This window comes from Apium graveolens, chromosome 4 (assembly GCF_009905375.1).
Source record: "Apium graveolens cultivar Ventura chromosome 4, ASM990537v1, whole genome shotgun sequence".
In the NCBI taxonomy this organism is placed as follows: Eukaryota; Viridiplantae; Streptophyta; class Magnoliopsida; order Apiales; family Apiaceae; genus Apium; species Apium graveolens.
The window spans coordinates 302,108,328-302,127,470 of record NC_133650.1 but is presented as its reverse complement, the minus strand read 5'-3'; the positions used below and the strand labels follow the sequence as shown (position 1 = coordinate 302,127,470).

Here is a 19,143-nt window from a genome sequence, read left to right as displayed (position 1 = left end):
TTTAAAACCACGAAATGATTTTTAAATCATTATTTGGCTTAATTATAAATAATTATATTTTATTTAACTATTTATATATAAAATTAACTAATTAAATGGATTAATCAATCAATTAAATCCATAAATAATTAATTAAAATAAATCATAAATAATTAAATCAAATTTATATTTTTGAAAATAATAACAAAAATAATTTTCTGGTATTAATATAATTCAGTTAATTATTTTAAATTATTAACTAAATTAAATTTTGAATTACAACAATTTTTGCAATAAAAGAAATGAATTTTTATTTAGAATAAAAACAGAAATTCCAAAAACACTTTCAGGATTTCAAATTTAGGATTTTTCAGATCAAACCCGTGTCAGACAGTCGGGTCAAAACCGGGTAATTGGATCCACCAAGAACAGGCGAAGAGATCGCCGGAAACCATGGTAGAATCCGGTGACTCCCCGGCCAGCTCCGGCGATCCCAATCCCCCCCCCCCGTTTTTGCTTCTTTTCTCGTCGTTTTTAAAGCCAAAACGTTCCATTTCAGTTCCACAACACAAAATCAATCACAACAATCATAAACAACCATCACTACACGATTTCTGCCCATCTGCTCGAATACCGGTGACCCCAAATCGGAAAACATCGATTTTTTGCGAAACTGAACCAAACTCAGTGATTTTTATGGCAAAATGAAGCTCATGATATTCAGAAACTATTCACGTTATCACAATCATCAAACATTAATTATATAACAAAGAAAATTATATCAAAGTTTAAAAAAATACGAACTTAATTATACAGTTCCAGGGGTTATAATCACTGATTCCATATACCAATCAGTTATAAATTCAATAATAAAGCTTATTTAAGCATCAAAACCATCAAACGATTCGTAAATCAAAAAGCCCCAAATTTCAACTCAAGAACACTAAGAACCCTAATTTCGAATTTCCAGAAAATTAAACCTCAATTACTATATGTTATTGAACTCTATTTTTGAAGTATAATATATGAAATTGGCCAGAAAAACATGTTCTACGACATGGAATCAACAAAACAATCAAATAATCACATTTGCAAAATTTCATATTTTAAATCATATAATTTCGAATTTTTAAAAATCAATAACTTGATACCTGCTAAATCTGCAGTGAAATTGATTGTATATTTTGAAAGTACTTTTTACAAGCTTCGATTCGACTACTTACACGCCCAAATCGGAGTTCAATAACGTCTTCATTTGCGAGTTTGATTATCAAGAACACGGTGTTTTTAGGGTTTTCTCAGTATTTTATCGGTTTCTACTGATTGATTATGATTATACGAATAAAATAAAATAATAAAAAGGGCTATTTATATTTATGAAATATTGGTTCGTGTTGGATCGATAAATTAGTTACTTAACCATTAAGTAACTGCAAAGACGATCCGATTTGATACTCGTATTGGATAATTATCCAAACTGGGCTTCTTATAAAACACTTTATACGAAAATAACGTAATATTATTCCGTCTTTCGAGAATACGGGTTTTGTTGATTTATCGAAATGATTATCGTATTGAAAATCTTGCGCCGGGACGCGCACAGGTCAAACCGTAATCCGGATTGAAAAAGTCAAAACACGGAAAATGTCTGAAATTACCAGATTAGGTTAGGAAGGAGTTTTCGGAAGAGTTTCGGGTATTAAAAACGTAAAAACGGTTGAAGTTGGACGATTACCGGCTTTTTAAAATAGTTTTATAATTATTCAGGAAATAATTAATAAATTCATAAATCATTATAAAATCATATAACACTTCAAAAATTATCAGAAAAATACCTTAATTATCTATATTTTATTCTGGACATATTAAAATTAACATACTCACATTTTATTATATATAAACATCCAAATATTATTATCAATCATCAAATAATTGACCAAAAATTCACATAATAATCACATAATAGTCATTTGTTGATAAAAAAATAATTATACGCTATGTCCCGGATGTTACAAATAAAGTGATATTATATATTATTTTTTAAAAAGAAAATTGAGTCCACGTGTAAGTATTTTTCATAAACAAATGCAAAATTGAAAGAAAACAACTTTCCTTTATTTTTATAGGTCTCCGTTTTTTCACGTTATTTATTCTCAGATTATACTGTATTGATTATGTACCTCAATGTAAGGGAAGTTTGAATTGAATTGTTATCTAGGTGTTGCCATGTCGTAGTCTTTTTGGCTCATGTGCGGAGAGGAGAACAGCCTAGTCAGTCAACCAACGTGCGGGTGGTAGATTTTAAGATGTTTATTATTAATATAGGAGTAGCGATACTAGAGTTTTCAAAAAACAAATTACTATTTTTTTTTAAATAACATATAACAATTTTTAATTTGTGAATTCATATTGGCGGTGCGTGATTTTATGAAATTCACCTGCTAGACATAATTGAACATACAAATATGTTGGCATCCAGATCATTTCTCGAAATATAGTTATGATTTGTGATAAATTGAACAATATAAAAGTACTACCAAGTACTGAGCAAGGGAGATTATGGACCGAATCAGTTCGGTTTTTATATAAAATCGAAAAAGTAAATATCACAACTGTCAGTTCGAATTCGGTTTAAAAAGTCTCGGACCGGTTCTAATCGGTTCAGTGTGAATTACAAAACCGATAAATATAAAAATGAAAAGCAATATAAAAACGAGAAAAATTGATACACGCAATTCAAAGATAATAATTAAGATTCTAATACAACAGTTAACATGTAATCAAAGATTAATATACCTTTTCAGCTGTTTGTTATTGAGTTTATTCTTGTTGAGCTCCTTGTTGAGAAATTTTATTCCCAAACATGGTTGAATCGTCGAGAAAAATAGATCTAATTTTTTTATACTCTCACTCAGCCTTTTACTATGTGACTTGTTTAGTCGCTCGCTAGTCACTTGTATAATTGTAATCGACCTAATTTGTAAGACACCTTAAACTGATCAACTAATTATCTAGGCTGAGGCCCAATAATTTACATACCAAGAAAAAGCCCATTATATATATTTTTACAAATTACAGGTTAAATTTGAAATATAACAATAATGTTATGATTTTTAAAAAATTCATAAATAATATATGTATTATATGTATTATACAAATATAATATAATATTTATTAATATTAGTAATTTGTTCGGTTCTGTTTTTTTCGATTTGGTTGAAACGTATAATCTGAATCGAGCCATTTAAATCGGTTCGATTTCGATTTTAAATCAATATTTTACTCGGTTATAGCAGTAAGTAATAAGGCGACTTCATTTTTCCAACAATTAAACTCAAGCACATATTAAGAGTCCAGTTATTTTTTCCTAAAGAGCTTAGTTTTGATTCCCACTGATTTTTTTTAGAATTAAAATATGAAAAATTAAAATAAATGATAGAACACAAAGAAAATTACCAAACCAACCTTCGAAAAACCCGTATTTCTAAACCCTGGCCATCTCTTCTATCCCTCCGCACACACTCTCACTTCACTCACCTCCCTACCCCCTTTTCTCATTTCCTCCAAAACTTTAATAAACCACCCCCTCCTCTCCACCCCATCAATCATCCCCGTCGCGCCGCTGCCATTTCTAAGCTCGACCTCTCCACCAAAAAGAAGAAAAAAACCAAACCCCGAGATATCAACGAAAGCATCTCAACGGGTTTAATCAAAGCCTAATCAAGTTCACGTCCATGATAATATAGCTCCTCCCGGCCGACCAGACCACCCTGCAGGTGGCCCCATGGCCACCTGCAGGATAGCCCTAGGGCCTTTAGAAGGTTTTTCGATGGCCCTCATGTTAAGTTTTTTGAAAATTCTTGAAAAGTATGAAAGTTTTCCCTCCTCTTGTTTTTGCTCCGATCGAAAACAAGTTTCATAAAGAATAGAACGTCTACGAGAACAAGTTTAATGGAGTACAAAACATTCTGTAGAACAAGTACAGGACATTCTATAGAACAAGTACATAACGTTCAGTAGAACGAGTACATGACGTTCACTGAAACAAGGACATAAGAGCCACAAGGGGCTCTAGGACCACCATGAGGTGAACTCCATTGCCAAACAAGAGCAGACAAAGCCTAGCAAGCTGCATGAAGAGCTTGAAGTTAGATAAAAGGTTCTAGAAAAAAAATAATCATGACAACCACCCCTGGCCAGCAGGGGGTTCTGCCCATAGGCCGACCGGGAGAGGCTAACTAGGCCAAAATGGTAAGCAGGACCTCCCGCAGGCTGGTCCAGAGGGTCCTGCAAAATTCCGGAGACCCTCATGCGATTTTTTTTTGAAATTTTGTGCAAAAATTGAAAAAATTGAAAAAAAATCGATTTTATTTAAAATTATCAGGATTTTAAATTTAGCCCCGATTAAGGCCAATTAGTAAGATTTAGCCCCGATTAGGGTCGATTAGTGTATATTACACGTGGTAACATGAATTGAGAAGAATTAGTGATTCGTGTGATATAATTAGCCCCGATTAGAGCCGTTTAACCTATCGAGTCACGTGATTATTGTGAATAAGGGGTAATTAGTGTCTTATGCATACTAATTAGTCCTGATTAAGACAAACTAGCCCCGATTAGGGTAGATTAGTCTCGATTAAGGCCAATGTATTCTAGCTTAAAATTAGGTTCTTTTACACTTAGTTAGCAGTTCATACATGAAAATTAGTCCCGATTAGGGCCGATTAGCCCCGCTTAGGGTCTGTTAGTAGTTTTTACCCTATAATTAACCTTGACGAAGGTTAAGGAGTGATAAACGCTCGCTTTCTAGTCCCGATTTATCAAACTTTTCCCGGAACCTGGGGGGTTGATCAGGACCGTTTAGTGTTAAACATTATCCAATTAGCCTGTGCAAAGACCTTAAGTGTGTATACTTACACTATATAAGTCTTTGTAAACGTGTAGGTCGCTCCATACTTTACGATAAAATAATAAATACTCATGAAGGGCCGATATCCGAGAAGAGCTAAAAGTACCCCGAGTCGCGAATAGACCTTAATAACTTCCGTGAAAATTCAAGCAGTATTCTTGGAAGTTGGGGGTGCAAATAATATGGATAGAAAATACATTCTAAAGACACATTAAATGTCAAATTAATTATACTTGGGTTTCTTGTCCAGAGCCCAATACAGACCAAGCTGGTCTAGGCACATAACATGCTATAGACGGCCCAAATGGTCAAGACCCACTAATAGAGGTCGTAAAGGTCCACAAACATGAGTTGTCCACGGATTAAGCCTAATACGACTATAAAACCAGAGATATGTGTCCAGAACGAACACAAACTACTACAAAGAAGGTTCTTGAATTCCTTCCCTTACATGAGTCCTAATTACCATATAAGTTGGAGACTTGTCCACCAAGTCTCCCAGCAAAAGTATAACCCTACACTCAACTCTATATAAAGGGCTCTACCCATGAGCCTAGAACTACGTTTTTTACTTGATTCTCTACAATACAGATATACGTAGGTATCTTGCGATGACAAACAGTCCCAAACGCGAGAACAATCGTTAAAGTTCGAAACTCACAAAACTTAACATTAACTACTAACACACCCTAATTTTTATTTCACAACAAAGATATTTATCATTAATATAGGCGCAACCAGACTAGAGTTTCAAAAATAATTTCACTATTACATATGATAATTTTTAATTTGTGAATTCATACCGGTGGTGCATGACTTTATGAAATTCACATGCCAGATAAAAGTGAACTTAAAAAAATTCCAGGTTCCTATTATTTCTCGAAACATAATTATGACTTATGATAAATAGAACAATATAAAAGTACTAGTGAGCGATAGTGACTCTTTTTGGATATTTTTCTTTAAAAAATGAACTTTATAAATAAATATCAGTTCAAATAATTTTTTCGTCGAATTTAGGACCTAAATGATATAAGATAAATTTTTAACCACTTAAGTTATTCAATCATATTTTTTTATGATTAAACTCACGCAAGTCCTATATTAGTCAGACTTATTTTTTACGTCTCTCTCTTTCAGGACATCCATAAAATCCCGTGTAACGCCATCGTCCCACGTGAATATTTTGAAGTGGAAAATATTCACGTGGCACTATGGCGTTACACGGGATTTTATGGATGTCCTGAAAGAGAGAGACGTAGAGAATCTTGGGCTATTCTTTACGAGCTAGCTAGAAGATCAACACTTCCGTGGTGTGTGATCGGTGATTTTAATGATATGTTATTCACAGATGAAAAAAGAGGGGGTAGACCTCAGCCAAGAAATCTTTTAGTAGGATTTGGAGATGCAGTGGCCTCATGTGGTTTAACAGATTTGGGTTTTAAGGGTGAAAAATTTACATGGGAAAAGTCACGTGGTAAGCAAGGTTGGGTACAAGAGAGATTGGACCGTGGGCTTGCTAATAATGAATGGCGTAATTTGTTTCCCTTAGCGGAAGTTTAAGTGCAGGAGGTGACCACGTCTGATCACTTACCACTGTTTTTGAATTTGAATAGAAGAGTTTTTGAGACCAGACAGAGGAGATTTAGATTTGAAAATAGTTGGGTTCGTGAGAAGGAATGTCAAGAAATTGTAAAATGTTGTTGGCAGGAAACGGATAACCAAGATATAATGAAAAAAATCTTAAGATGCTGCAATGAGCTACATGAGTGGGGTGGAGACCAAAGACGGGAGTTTAAGTAGAAGATAGGTCAATGTCGTGAAAGGCTACGTAGGTTACGATCAAGAAGGGATGGACAGGGTATTCAATTGTATAACGATGTTCGGTGGGAATATATGCAGCTTTTAGAAAAACAGGAGATATACTGGAAGCAGCTTGTCAAACAATTTTGGTTGCAAAGTGGGGATAAAAATACACGTTTTTTCCATACATATGCTTCTACTTGAAGACAAAGGAACCTGCTGCAACACATCAAAAATACTGAGGGCGAATGGGTAGATAGTAATGAGGGGATACATGCAGTTATTGAAGAGTATTTCTCAAATCTATTTCAAGCAAAGACTTTGGATGGAAGGTTGTGTGACAGAGAGGTGATTAAGAAGGTGTCTGACGGTGAGAATGAAACTTTATTAGCAGATATTACACCTGAAGAAGTAAATGAGGCAACTTTCTCCATGCACCCAGATAAGGCCCCGGGACCAGACGGTCTGAATCCAGGTTTTTATCAGACTTTTTGGAGTATTGTTGGTAGTGTTGTAGTCTCCTTTTGTCAACAATTTTTCAGGTATGGTGAGCTTCCCAATCAGGTTAACTATGTTGTAATAAGGTTGATCCCTAAGACTAAAACACCACAACATATGATAGACTTACGCCCCATTTCACTTTGTAATGTGTTAGTCAAAATACTTTCTAAAGTAATGGTTAACAGACTTAAACCATGCTTAAGCTCTGTGATTTCTGAAGTACAGAGTGCGTTTGTTCAGGGATGTCTCTTAACTGATAACACAATGATTGCTTTCGAAGTGAATCATTACATGAGGAGACGTACTCAGGGTAATAGGGGACTGGCGGGGTTGAAAATAGATATATCGAAGGCATATGACATATTAGAGTGGGGGTTTATTCGGAATATGATGGTGAGGTTTGGCTTTCATGAACTTTAAAATTAACAGGATGATGTATTTTATCATGTATGTGTCATATGGATTTATACAGAATGGAGTGGAGTTTGGTCGAGTAGTTCCAACACGTGGGGTACGTCAAGGGGATCCAATCTCTCCTTACATCTATATCATGTGTGCAGAAGGTTTAAGCGCAATGTTGAGAAGAAACGTTGAGGCTGGGTTAATACACGGGTGTACAATGGCTAAGGGAGCACCAAGTATATCTCATTTATTTTTTCTAGACGACTGTTATCTGTTTTTTAAGGCTATGGAGGCAGAAGCAAATAGTGTTAAACAAGTCTTGCAAAGATATGAGGTTATATCGGGGCAACAAATTAATTTTAGAAAATCCACAGTAGTTTTCTCTCCTAATACGAGAGAGGATGATAGAGTAAAGGTGTGCTCTGAGCTGGGGGTGATGGAAATTGATAAGCCTGACAACTATTTGGGAATGCCTATGGTTATCAGTCGTAATCGAGTAAAAAGTTTTTCTTTCTTGACTGATAGAGTGGAGCAAAAACTTCAAACATGGGGAAATAAATCACTATCAAAAGCTGAAAAGATTTTGCTATTAAAAACATCAGCTCAAACAGTCCCAAATTTCTGGATGAGTTTGATGTTAATTCCACGGGAAATATGTGATGAGATTGAGAAGAAGTTTAATGCTTTTTGGTGGGGCAAAAATAGTTTGAGTGGAGGAATAAGGTGGTTATCATGGGATAAGTTATGTGAGGTAAAAGAAGCTGGGGGCTTGGTTTTAAAAAGCTGTGAGAATTTAATGTTGCAATGTTGGCAAAACAAGCATGACGGTTAATTAATAATTGTAATCCCGTGGTTACAGCATTGATGAAGGCCAGATACTATCCGCAGACTGATTTCTTGAATGCTACAGTTGGAACAAACCCGAGTTATATTTGGCGTAGTATATTGGAAGCTTAAGAGATAGTAAAACAGGGTTCAAGGAAGAGAATAGGAGATGGTGCTAGCACGCTGGTCTGGCATGATCCGTGGCTACCATATGTGCATAATGGTTTCATGACAACGGATAAACAACCACAATTGGATCATATTTTAGTAAAGAATCTGATGACAGAAGACCTGGTGGAATGGGATAAAGAGATATTGGACGACATATGTAATAAAAGAGATAAAGAACTAATTCAGCAGGTTCATATTCCAATCCGTAAACGAGCAGATTCATGGTACCGGTTGTTTAGTGACACAGGCAAATTTACAGTTAGAAGTTGTTATCGTATGATCAAAGGAGAAAACGAGTGTCCTGATAGAATGTTTTGGAATAAAGTTTGGAATTTAAAGCTTCCAGGAAAAGTTGTTAGCTTTGTATGGCGTATGTGTAAAGACGTGATCCCAACGGCTGTTAATCTGATAAGTAAAAGAGTGAATATACTGGACATATGTGCTTGGTGCCAAACTGCTACAGAAGATGGTTTGCACATTTTATTTCAATGTAGCTTTGCTCGTGAGGTATGAACCGCTGTAGGTATGGAGGGTCTTATATCTGTAATGCCAGGGGAAACAGTAATGCAGGTGGCTAAAAGATTCTTGTTCGCAGGAAGTAAGAAGCAAGGAAGTATGTTTGGAATGATATGCTGGGCTTTATGGTATAGACGAAACAAGTTAATATGGGAGAAAATGATAGTATCAGTTTTTGGTATAAAGTCTATGGCTTTAAATATGTTTTCTGATTGGCGTAAGGCTACAGAGGTAATTGAGGGTAGTTCACAGCAGCAGCAACAAAAACGCGTGTCTCTTTGGTCTAAGCCTCCAGATCAATGGGTGAAGATAAACACGGATGCATCTTGTGACTTAGCGGGAGGGGTGACAGGTCTGGGCTGTGTGGCAAGAGATGATAGAGGCCAATTCCTTCGTGCAAGAATTAACAAGGTACAAGTTGGGTACTTACCAAAGTTGGCTGAAGCGTTGAGCATGCGTGAGGCCTTATCTTGGACTAAAGGCTGGAGCTCGTCTAAGTGCGTGTTTGAGACGGATGCCAAAATTTTGGTGGAAGCAATCAACGCGGATAAGGATAATCAAGGGTGTTCAACTTTTGATTGCATTGTTGACGATTGTAAGGAATTAATCAAACACTTTGAGGAAGTGTTAATTGTATTTACTCCTAAATCAGCGAATAGTGTTGCCCATTTGTTAGCAAAGGGTGCTCATTCTATGTCTGGTTTACAAGAGTGGATATGTACCGCTCCTGATTTGATCATTTGTAACCTTACTCTAAAAGCAAATTAATTTATGCAAGTACGGTTTATTTTAATTTTTTTTTTCTTACATAGTTCTAGTTTTGATTCCCGAGCCCACTTAATTTTTTAGAATTAAAATATAAAATTGAAAAAACTAATAAAACAAGAAAGTAAATTACCAAACCAACCTCGAAAAACCCCTAATCCTAAACCCTAGCCATCTCTTCTCTTCCTCCTCAAACACCCTCACTTCACTCACCTCCCCACCCCCTTTTCATTTCCTCCAAAACCCTAATAACCACCCCCTCCTTCCCCCACTAATCATCCCCGCCGCGCCGCCGCCATGTCTGAGCTTGACCTCTCCACCAAAAAAAAGAAGAAAACCAAACCCCAAGACACCAACAACAACGAAACCACAACTGAAAACAACTCAACTGACTTAATCAAACCGCAATCATTCACTCCACCAATCGACACATCTCAATGGCCAATTCTGCTGAAAAACTACGACAGATTAAATGTTCGTACTGGCCACTACACTCCTCTCCCATCCGGCTTTTCTCCGCTCAAACGGCCCTTAGCAGAGTACATCCGATACGGAGTTATGAACCTCGATAAACCTGCTAATCCCTCTTCTCATGAAGTTGTTGCTTGGATTAAGCGTATTCTTCGTGTCGAAAAAACCGGACATAGTGGAACCTTGGACCCGAAGGTTACTGGTAATTTAATTGTATGTATTGATAGAGCTACTAGGTTGGTTAAGTCCCAACAAGGGGCGGGGAAGGAGTATGTTTGTATTGCGAGATTGCATTCCGGGGTTGGGGATGTTGGGAAGGTTGCGAGAGCGTTGGAGAGTTTGACTGGCGCCGTGTTTCAGAGGCCTCCGTTGATTTCTGCTGTTAAGAGGCAGTTGAGGATTAGGACTATTTATGAGAGTAAGATGCTTGAGTATGATGCGGATAAGAATTTGGTTGTGTTTTGGATATCGTGTGAGGCGGGGACGTATGTTAGGACAATGTGTGTGCATTTGGGGTTGATTTTGGGTGTTGGGGCTCATATGCAGGAGTTGAGGAGAGTTAGGTCGGGGATTATGGGGGAGAAGGATAATATGGTTACAATGCATGATGTGATGGATGCGCAATGGGTTTTTGATAATTTTAGGGATGAGAGTTATTTGAGACGGGTTATTATGCCGTTAGAGGTGCTTTTGACTAGTTATAAGAGGTTGGTTGTGAAGGATTCGGCTGTGAATGCTATTTGTTATGGGGCTAAGTTGATGATTCCCGGGTTGTTGAGGTTTGAGAATGATGTTGAAGTTGGGGAGGAAGTTGTTTTGATGACTACTAAGGGAGAGGCGATTGCGTTGGGGATTGCAGAGATGACGACGGCTGTTATGGCGACGTGTGATCATGGTGTTGTTGCGAAGATTAAGAGGGTTGTGATGGATAGGGATACTTATCCGAGGAAGTGGGGGTTAGGGCCTAAAGCTTCGATGAAGAAGAAGTTGGTTGCTGAGGGGAAATTGGATAAGCATGGGAAGCCGAATGAGAAGACGCCAGCTGAGTGGTTGAGGAATGTTGTTCTTCCTACTGGTGGAGATTCTATTGTTGCTAGCCTTGCGGCTGTAAGTGAACCTGTGAAGGTAGAGGCTGTTGAGGAGGTTGATGAAAAGAAGAAGAAAAAGGATAAGAGGAAGCTGGAGGAGACTGATGCTAGCCCTGTACCAGAAGTTTCCAAGAAAGTGAAGGTTGAGGAAGCTTTAGAGAGTGAGAAGAAAGACAAGAAAAAGAAGAAGAAAAAGGGAGGCGATGATGAGGCTGCTGTTGGTGCTTCGGATGGGGAGACACCGAAAAAGGAGAAGAAAAAGAAGAGCAAGGAAAAGGAAGAACCAGAGATTGAGGAGAAATCTGAAAAGAAGAAAAAGAAGAAGAGCAAAGATGCCGAGAATGGTGATTCCCCTGCAGCTGCTGTTGACAGTGATGATGGTGCTAGCAAAAGTGAGAAGAAGAAGAAAAAGAAGAAGAAGAGCAAAGACGGGGCAGATGAATAGAGGGATTACGATACCCGCTTTTGTATCATCTCAGAGGGATGTATATGTGCTCAGAGAGGTTTTATCTTTTGTTGGTAATCTTTCTGAACTCAATTTTCAACTTTCGAGGGATATGCACCGATGCCTATCGACCTTGTTTACATTTTGTGGTCTTTTGTTATGTTAATGGTAGGCTTGTTAAAGGTTTTAATATTTTAGAGCTTTATGTTTTCATTTCATAACTTTGTTTTTATGAACTTTTGGTTTGGATGCTATTTTGTTTCTTATTGTTTTTATGAACTTTTGGTTTGGATGCTATTTTGTTTCTTATTGTTTTTTAGATACAAGATGGAACCTTGAATCATATTATAAATTGATAATGGTAGTAATGATTAATACTGATGCATTATATTTTGACTTGCACTATACTTTATTATTAGTATTTCTGCAGCTCTTTATATCAGTTTATTTTCTTATTCAAGGCCTTATCTGATTTATATCGGAGCTTTCTTGCACTTGCTTTATAATAGTGTTGTTTGGGCAAGAGCTCACTATGTCAACCTCTATGTTTAACCATCTGAGCCCGTGACATGAATGGACTGACCAACCCTTAACACTTTTTTTTTTTTTAATTTATACAAGTTCTACATAATCAAGAGTCACACCTACATGCTTGAACTCTCGACCTCATGGATAGTGGGCGAGCGGATGATTGCCTATTCAAGGACTTGATCTTCTGCCTTTTTGTAGGGCCTTCTACTCTGTAATTGTTAATACTCTTCACTTCGGTAGGCTGAAAAACTTTTTACTTGTATATTGAATCTCTGAACAGTGATCACCTCACATTTACAACTTTCTGAATTCCAACTATGATGGTTTTATAATTGATTTAAAATGATACATATCAAACTCCGGGGTATCCTCAGTGTGAACATTTCAAGCTTCAATGGTTTTATGACTATTTTATTTTAATAAACACTTCTGACCAGAAACACCTAAAATTGGATTATCATTATGTGCGTATTGAGAAATAAGTTTTGAAGTTGGTTTGTACTCAGTTGTGCTAGTACTAAGAAAAGGACAGTTAACAAAGGCAAGTGAAAATATATGGTTCTATGTTTTTAATAAACAAATTCTGTCCAGTGACAGTAAGAATATAATTTGATTATTTCTTTTTAGAGAGGTAGAATTGCTTCTGCAGCCATCCTGCGAGTCTTGTGAATTGTGATCGAGGATATAGTGTAAAAACTTGACTCCAGAACAAGTATAGGTTTTAAGTATAGTCTGGTGCAGAACTAGTATAGTCTTGTGAATTGTGAGTCTTGACCGTTTTAGTTGCTTGTAACAAAGGCTGCTATCAGGTCAAACTCTTTCTATGTTGATACACTTGATTTGCTTTTAGTTTCCTGATCATACCTGAGTATAAAGTTACTCTTTCTATGTTGATACACTTGATTTGCTTTTAGTTTCCTGATCATACCTGAGTATAAAGTTAGAGGTCTGGATTCAGCTACTTGTCCCGAAGGTCATGCAGGCCTTGTTTATTGCACATCATATATCTTCCACAAACACAGGATACAAGTAAAGGGGATTAAGGACAATCATATGGCGGTCGCCATTAGAAGCAGAGGGGAGAATATACCATGGGAAATCCAAATTCACACCTTTTATTTTTACAGCATTTTCAGCAGATACTGGGTAGAAAGCGCAGCACTGACTAATCTTGCCACCACCAATACTAAAGTTCCTTTTAATGTTTTGTATATATAGACTGGTATAGGGTATGATAAGTGAAAATAAGTATATCTTCCGCATGATTTATTTTTTTGTGTTGATGTTACAATGTGCATCTGCACTTGTATTCACTTGAAAAGTCCCTGTATATATGTAATACTCTAACAAGTCAACTTATACAAAATAGCTTGTAACTTATAAATCCTTCGCTTACTGTTATATATTGTAAATACGGAAGAATGTGAAGATAGAGTAATAGTGAATAAGTTACGACACTGCAAAATGATACTAACAGCAGTATCCATTGTCATATTCTTCTAAACTTCTTGATGGAACTAACATCTGGGGAAAGATAAAAGACAATGATAGATGAATGAAAGACAGATCAAGGACATTTAGGACGGCCTTCTTGAGTCTTCCAGCGATTGTAGCAAGGGCATGTTTGTTTGTTGCCGTAAGTGCCCGGAGGAACACAGAGGCACTTGGCACAGCACTTCTGGCAGAAAAACATGCAGGGCTTTCTGTGAGAAGTCGCTGAGCATCTATACGTGCATCTCGGTTTGCAATCTCTTGGCCGCAACCTGTTGTATCCCTGTATTCAAACCAAATCAAATTCCATCAGTACAATCACATTAGCACCACAACAAAAAACAAGCGATGCTGTTATCCTGTTTATGTACCTCGACAACGTTGAATGCGGCAAGCAAGAACAGCAACGAGAAAATCAACAATGCTCGTCCCCTCGACATCTCTAAGCAGCGCAAAGTAGCTGCTAGGAGCTGAACAATATGAATGTGAATGAAGTTGGGAGTGTTTTAATTTATAGGGAAAGATTTGTAGAAGAATGCGTTATGTAAGGCGTAAAATTGGGTGATAAAATCACATGAGATTACTTGCCCAAAACCGGCGGTTTTACCGTTTGTTGTCCTGGTCATTATTATTGTCAACTTTTGCATGTTACTTGTTTTTAACTCTAATCTCCAATGTTTAGGATCTTGATATTATATTAGATAGATCTTTGAAACGAAAAAAGTTAATATTAATAGTAACAATGAGAAATACTTCTGGTTTCACTAACAGAAATTTCTTCAATTTTTGACATCTATATCAAGTTAATAATTCAAACTTTGTTGTGTAAAGCTAAAATTGTATAGGTATAGGTAAAAGCTAAAGTTGTATAAAATATTATTTTTCATTATTGCAAACAAAATAGACTATTTTTTTTATTGTTATAAAAAAGTGAAGTTCAATACTATTAAGTAGAAATATTGAATTTTTTCACTTTAATATGTGTATCTAAAACAAAGGACATTCATCCGTAAAATTATACTCCCTCCCTCCGTCCCATAATGTATGAGCTTGTTTGATTAGAACAGTTTTTAAGAAATTAATGATTGACTTTGGTGTGAACTATAAAAATGAGTTAGTGGATGTTAAAGTAAGTGTATTATATAAATGTGTGATTGTGATAATCTTAAATAAATATTATAAATGAAAGGTTCATTTTTTTTGGTACATCCAAAAAAGGAAAGTTGCTCGTATAGAATGGGACAGAAGAGGGAGTTCTATTTTTAATAATGGAAATGTACGTAGTGTTGTTAATATGGGTTTTGGACTTGAAAACTGCCCCCTTTTCCTTTTTTATTATTACTGGTGGGTTGTGTACATAGTACTCCCTCCGTCCCTCCCAAATGTAAACCGTCCCTCCCAAATGTTTACATTTGGGTGGGGCGCGGAGTTTAAAAAAAATAATAAAATAGTGGAGGAAAGTTAAAAAAGTGAGTAAAGTAGTGGAACCGATTAATATTATATGTATAAAGTGGGTATAGTGGAGAGGAGTAGTGGATGTAGTTATTTTAAAAATTATAAAAACCTTACCATTTTTGGAAAGTTTTGAAATGAACAATTGGAAGGGACATCCAAAAAAGAAAAGTGTAAACAAATGGGAGGGACAGAGGGAAGTAATAGGTATTTGGTGTCTGTTGAAACATTAAAACTTATAGCTTTCAACTCACTCATAAATCACAGGGCACATAAAATTCATAAAAGCACTCATGTTCATCGATCTACATATATATATATAAAATTATTTACAAAGTATTCACTCCTACTACTCCCCTCCGTGCCTCTAAATTCTTTACATTTATATTGTGAGATAGGTGATCGGCACGTATTATAAGACTCCCGTAAAATATGGTTTTCTAAATAATTTTGAATATTTTTTGAATAAAAATATAATATTTAAATTTTTATAGTGAAACAGAAAATTATAAAAATATATTATAAAACTTTACTTTATAATAGTCTTAAAATATGTCAAGTGTGAGCAAAAATTGCATATATATTATAAATTTATAAATTATACTCCCTCCGTCCCTCCCAAATGTTTACATTTGGGTGGGGCGCGGAGTTTAAGAAAAATGATAAAATAGTGGAAAAAAGTTGAAAAAATGAGTAAAGTAGTGGGACCGATTAATATTATATGTATAAAGTGGTTATAGTGGAGGAAAATAGTGGATGTAGTTAATTTAAAAACTATAAAAACTTTACTATTTTTGAAAGTTTTGAAATGTAAACAATTGGATGGGACATCCCAAAAAGGAAAGTGTAAACAGGGAGTAATCAAGTTTCAACTAGTCCCCACTTAATACTGTGATCCGTCTTTAAGAAAGTTGAGCTTGGTCAAGAATTGTTGTTACACAACTTCTTCAATGCATCAAGATGAAGGGTCCGGGTCCTCCTAGGTCCTAGCTATCAAGGGCCGCGACCTCTGGCCGTGACCATTGAAAATTGATGTGAATATAGGGGCATTTCAATCTTTCAAAGAGACTGATCCGGTTGCCTCAATTACTTCTTTTCCTCAATGTGTGCTAAGTCAACGATGTTGGATTACATTCACCCGAGGTGAGCTACAACCCCATCCCTAATCTTCTAAACAAGAACTAATTCCAAAATTATCTTAAAAGAACTTGTATAAGTATCACTGTGATAATTGAATCCTCAATTCAATATCACTAGCTTATGGTAAAAGGAACAGACTTGAGTAAAACATGCTCTACCTCATGTGGGGGCATGGATCGTTTTCCGGTAGCTGTGAGTAACTTGTATATGAACTTTAGGATGAAATTTTGCATAGAACTCCCATGAAATGAAACTTCTACTTTAATCTTTGATCATAGAGTGGTAGGTCAAGATCCGTTGGGTGTCCCACAAGTTATAATCTCCAAGAATCAACCTTTGTCCCTGCGTCCATCTGCAGGAGAAAAAATCTAGGCAGTGCAGCTTGCTAGATTTTTACTTGGCCAGGAAGCCATGTCAATAGTCCAACTCAAGAAAAGCCAAAGTGGGCTCGACCTTGCCATCTCTGTTGGACACTGTAACATGCTAAAGAAAACAATGCTGCCATTTACACCTATAAAAGCTCGCCACAGATGCTAAAGAAAATGATATCGGCTTTCAAAGAAAGCACTCAACATACACAACCTCCATTTGGGGAACTTTAGAATTTCTTACACTGGGTTCCTTTCTTACACGGGGGCTCTTCAGGATGACAAGATTCAGTAAGGACATTCTGTAACTCCCGGGACCTGTGTTAATATGACAGTCTCTCTCAGCTCGTACATGGACAATCCTACTACTATGTACAAGTAATGAAAATTCTAATATGCAGCGTGGTTAAGTTATGTGCAATCCTGCTATTGAAACACAATGTCTGCAACAGTTCATAAAAAAATGTGCATACTGTCCCCCCTAATAAAACCACCATTCTGAGAACCAGAAGAGACCATTCCCCAGTTTTATACTAAGATAACTGAAGCCTGTACTAAAACTAATCCATGGCATTATTCATCACTTAACAGACTATCAATGATCCTCTGTCCCTAATCCCTAATTTAATAATTTTATACGTGAACTGCACTTAAGGTTTACTCTACCTAACTATCTAAGTATCCATGTCACAAGAGAAAATTCTGAAAAAAACATGCACAAACGAACAACACACAAAAACAAGTGCAACACAAGTAGCAAATGTACTAGTCAGCCAACACAAGACATAACATATATATATTAAAATCTCGAGACAAAGGTAACATCCTTCTCTAACAGAAGGATCATATATTCGCAGTATACAAACTACAAACAGTTAAGAAAAGGAAAACACCTAAATTATCAATTATCGCTTCATGATAGAATCCTCAACAGCCAACCTCAATCGCTGCGCCAACACTTCCATTTCAACAACCCTCAGCTCCCGCCATCTCTTGTCGAAACTCTCACACTGTCCCTCTCCTCCTCCTCCTCCGTAACAAAACCTTTTCCCCGACTTAACAAACTTCACCGACTCATCAAACACATCCACAACCGTTTTCGCCACAATTCTCCCAATCTCATTCCCACCATTACTCAATTTCTCCTCCAATTTCGCATCATCAACGCAACAATTCTCATCCTTATCACACTCGACACCGCCACATTTATCATCCTCAATTACATTAACATCACTTGTTACTGTCATCGTAATCATCGGAGCCGTGATCGAGGGCAAAGAAGCCCCAAACGGCGACGTTTTGGCGTAATTAGGATGCCAGAGCATCTCCGAAAGCTCAAAAAGCATCTTATCATGAGGAGACAAGCGATTCAAATGGAGTCCCTTAGAGAGACGCGTGGACACCACACGCCACTTCTTTCTCAACCGTCGAAGCTTCTCAGATAACTGAGATTTGGAATAGGTACGGGATATATTATTCAAAAAACTCGTGAAAAAGACGTGGAGATCGCGTGGGAAGGAGAGAGGAGGGGAATTAACGAGAGACTGGAGAAACAGGATCTCGTCAGGCTCGGTCCAAACACGGTGGAATTTGGAGGGAGAATCTCGGCGAGAAAAGGAGTCGGGGAGAGAGATTTGGTTTTTGCGTTTGACAGGGAGTTTGGAAACAGGGTGATGAGAAGGGGGATTGAGATGATCGGTGATGGGCGTGGAAACAGGGACAGGGGTTGGGGTAGAGTCCATGGGTTATGGTTAGATCATGACAATTGAGGGGGGTGTTTGTCAAGTGGTTTGGGGGTCGCCCACTATTTTTGGTTTGGATCTGGGTCAAGGTTGTGTTCGTGTTTATCGCCCTTTGCCCCCCAACTTATTTCTTGTTTTTGCATTTTACCTACCTTCGTATATTTAATATTTGGGTTAGCTAAAAAATCACTCTTACTCATCACCGAATTATAATTATAAGTAGATTATTAAACTCAAAAAACTTCTATCTATATTATACTATTATAAGCATAATACCCTCTATTTGGTAGTCAGTTACTCGGTATAGTTGTTTGGTACGACAAATAACAACCGTCATATCTAAAGTCAAAAAGATGAGAACCGTTGAATGTAATAATAAAATATTATTATATTAATATTTAAACTACTCTCATGAATTCAGGGTTCGAACCCCGTCAACCACTTATTATATTTAAACTTTTATATTCTTTATTTTAACAATTTCCACATGTTCAGGGCTCGGGTCCTGTGAACAACATATTATATTATTTTATTTATTTTCAGT

At 36.6% G+C, this 19,143-nt stretch overlaps 3 protein-coding genes across 3 annotated transcripts; 2 read left to right on the top strand and 1 right to left on the bottom strand.

The window, feature by feature from the left end:
* Nucleotides 1-8,698: 8,698 nt before the first annotated feature.
* On the top strand, nucleotides 8,699-9,874 carry LOC141719969 (uncharacterized). The gene is made up of 2 exons (XM_074522327.1): nucleotides 8,699-9,059; nucleotides 9,114-9,874. Exons 1-2 carry the CDS (start codon nucleotides 8,699-8,701, stop codon nucleotides 9,872-9,874), a joined length of 1,122 nt encoding a protein of 373 aa, XP_074378428.1.
* Nucleotides 9,875-10,050: 176 nt separating this feature from the next.
* Nucleotides 10,051-12,172, top strand: LOC141721430 (H/ACA ribonucleoprotein complex subunit 4-like). Its single transcript, XM_074524356.1, has one exon. It carries the CDS (start codon nucleotides 10,169-10,171, stop codon nucleotides 11,873-11,875), a length of 1,707 nt encoding a protein of 568 aa, XP_074380457.1. The 5' UTR covers nucleotides 10,051-10,168; the 3' UTR covers nucleotides 11,876-12,172.
* A 5,590-nt stretch (nucleotides 12,173-17,762) lies between these two features.
* Nucleotides 17,763-18,599, bottom strand: LOC141719968 (uncharacterized). The gene has a single exon (XM_074522326.1). It carries the CDS (start codon nucleotides 18,597-18,599, stop codon nucleotides 17,763-17,765), a length of 837 nt encoding a protein of 278 aa, XP_074378427.1.
* Between the last annotated feature and the right edge of the window lie 544 nt (nucleotides 18,600-19,143).

What these genes read in the sequence shown, in the direction of transcription:
- LOC141719969 (XM_074522327.1), top strand. Translation starts at nt 8,699, where the DNA reads ATGACAGAAGACCTGGTGGAATGGGATAAAGAGATATTGGACGACATA. An exon ending in CCAAACTGCTACAGAAGATG is followed by an intron (nt 9,060 to 9,113) that starts GTTTGCACATTT and finishes GAACCGCTGTAG; the next exon opens with GTATGGAGGGTCTTATATCT.
- LOC141721430 (XM_074524356.1), top strand. Translation starts at nt 10,169, where the DNA reads ATGTCTGAGCTTGACCTCTCCACCAAAAAAAAGAAGAAAACCAAACCC.
- LOC141719968 (XM_074522326.1), bottom strand. Translation starts at nt 18,599, where the DNA reads ATGGACTCTACCCCAACCCCTGTCCCTGTTTCCACGCCCATCACCGAT.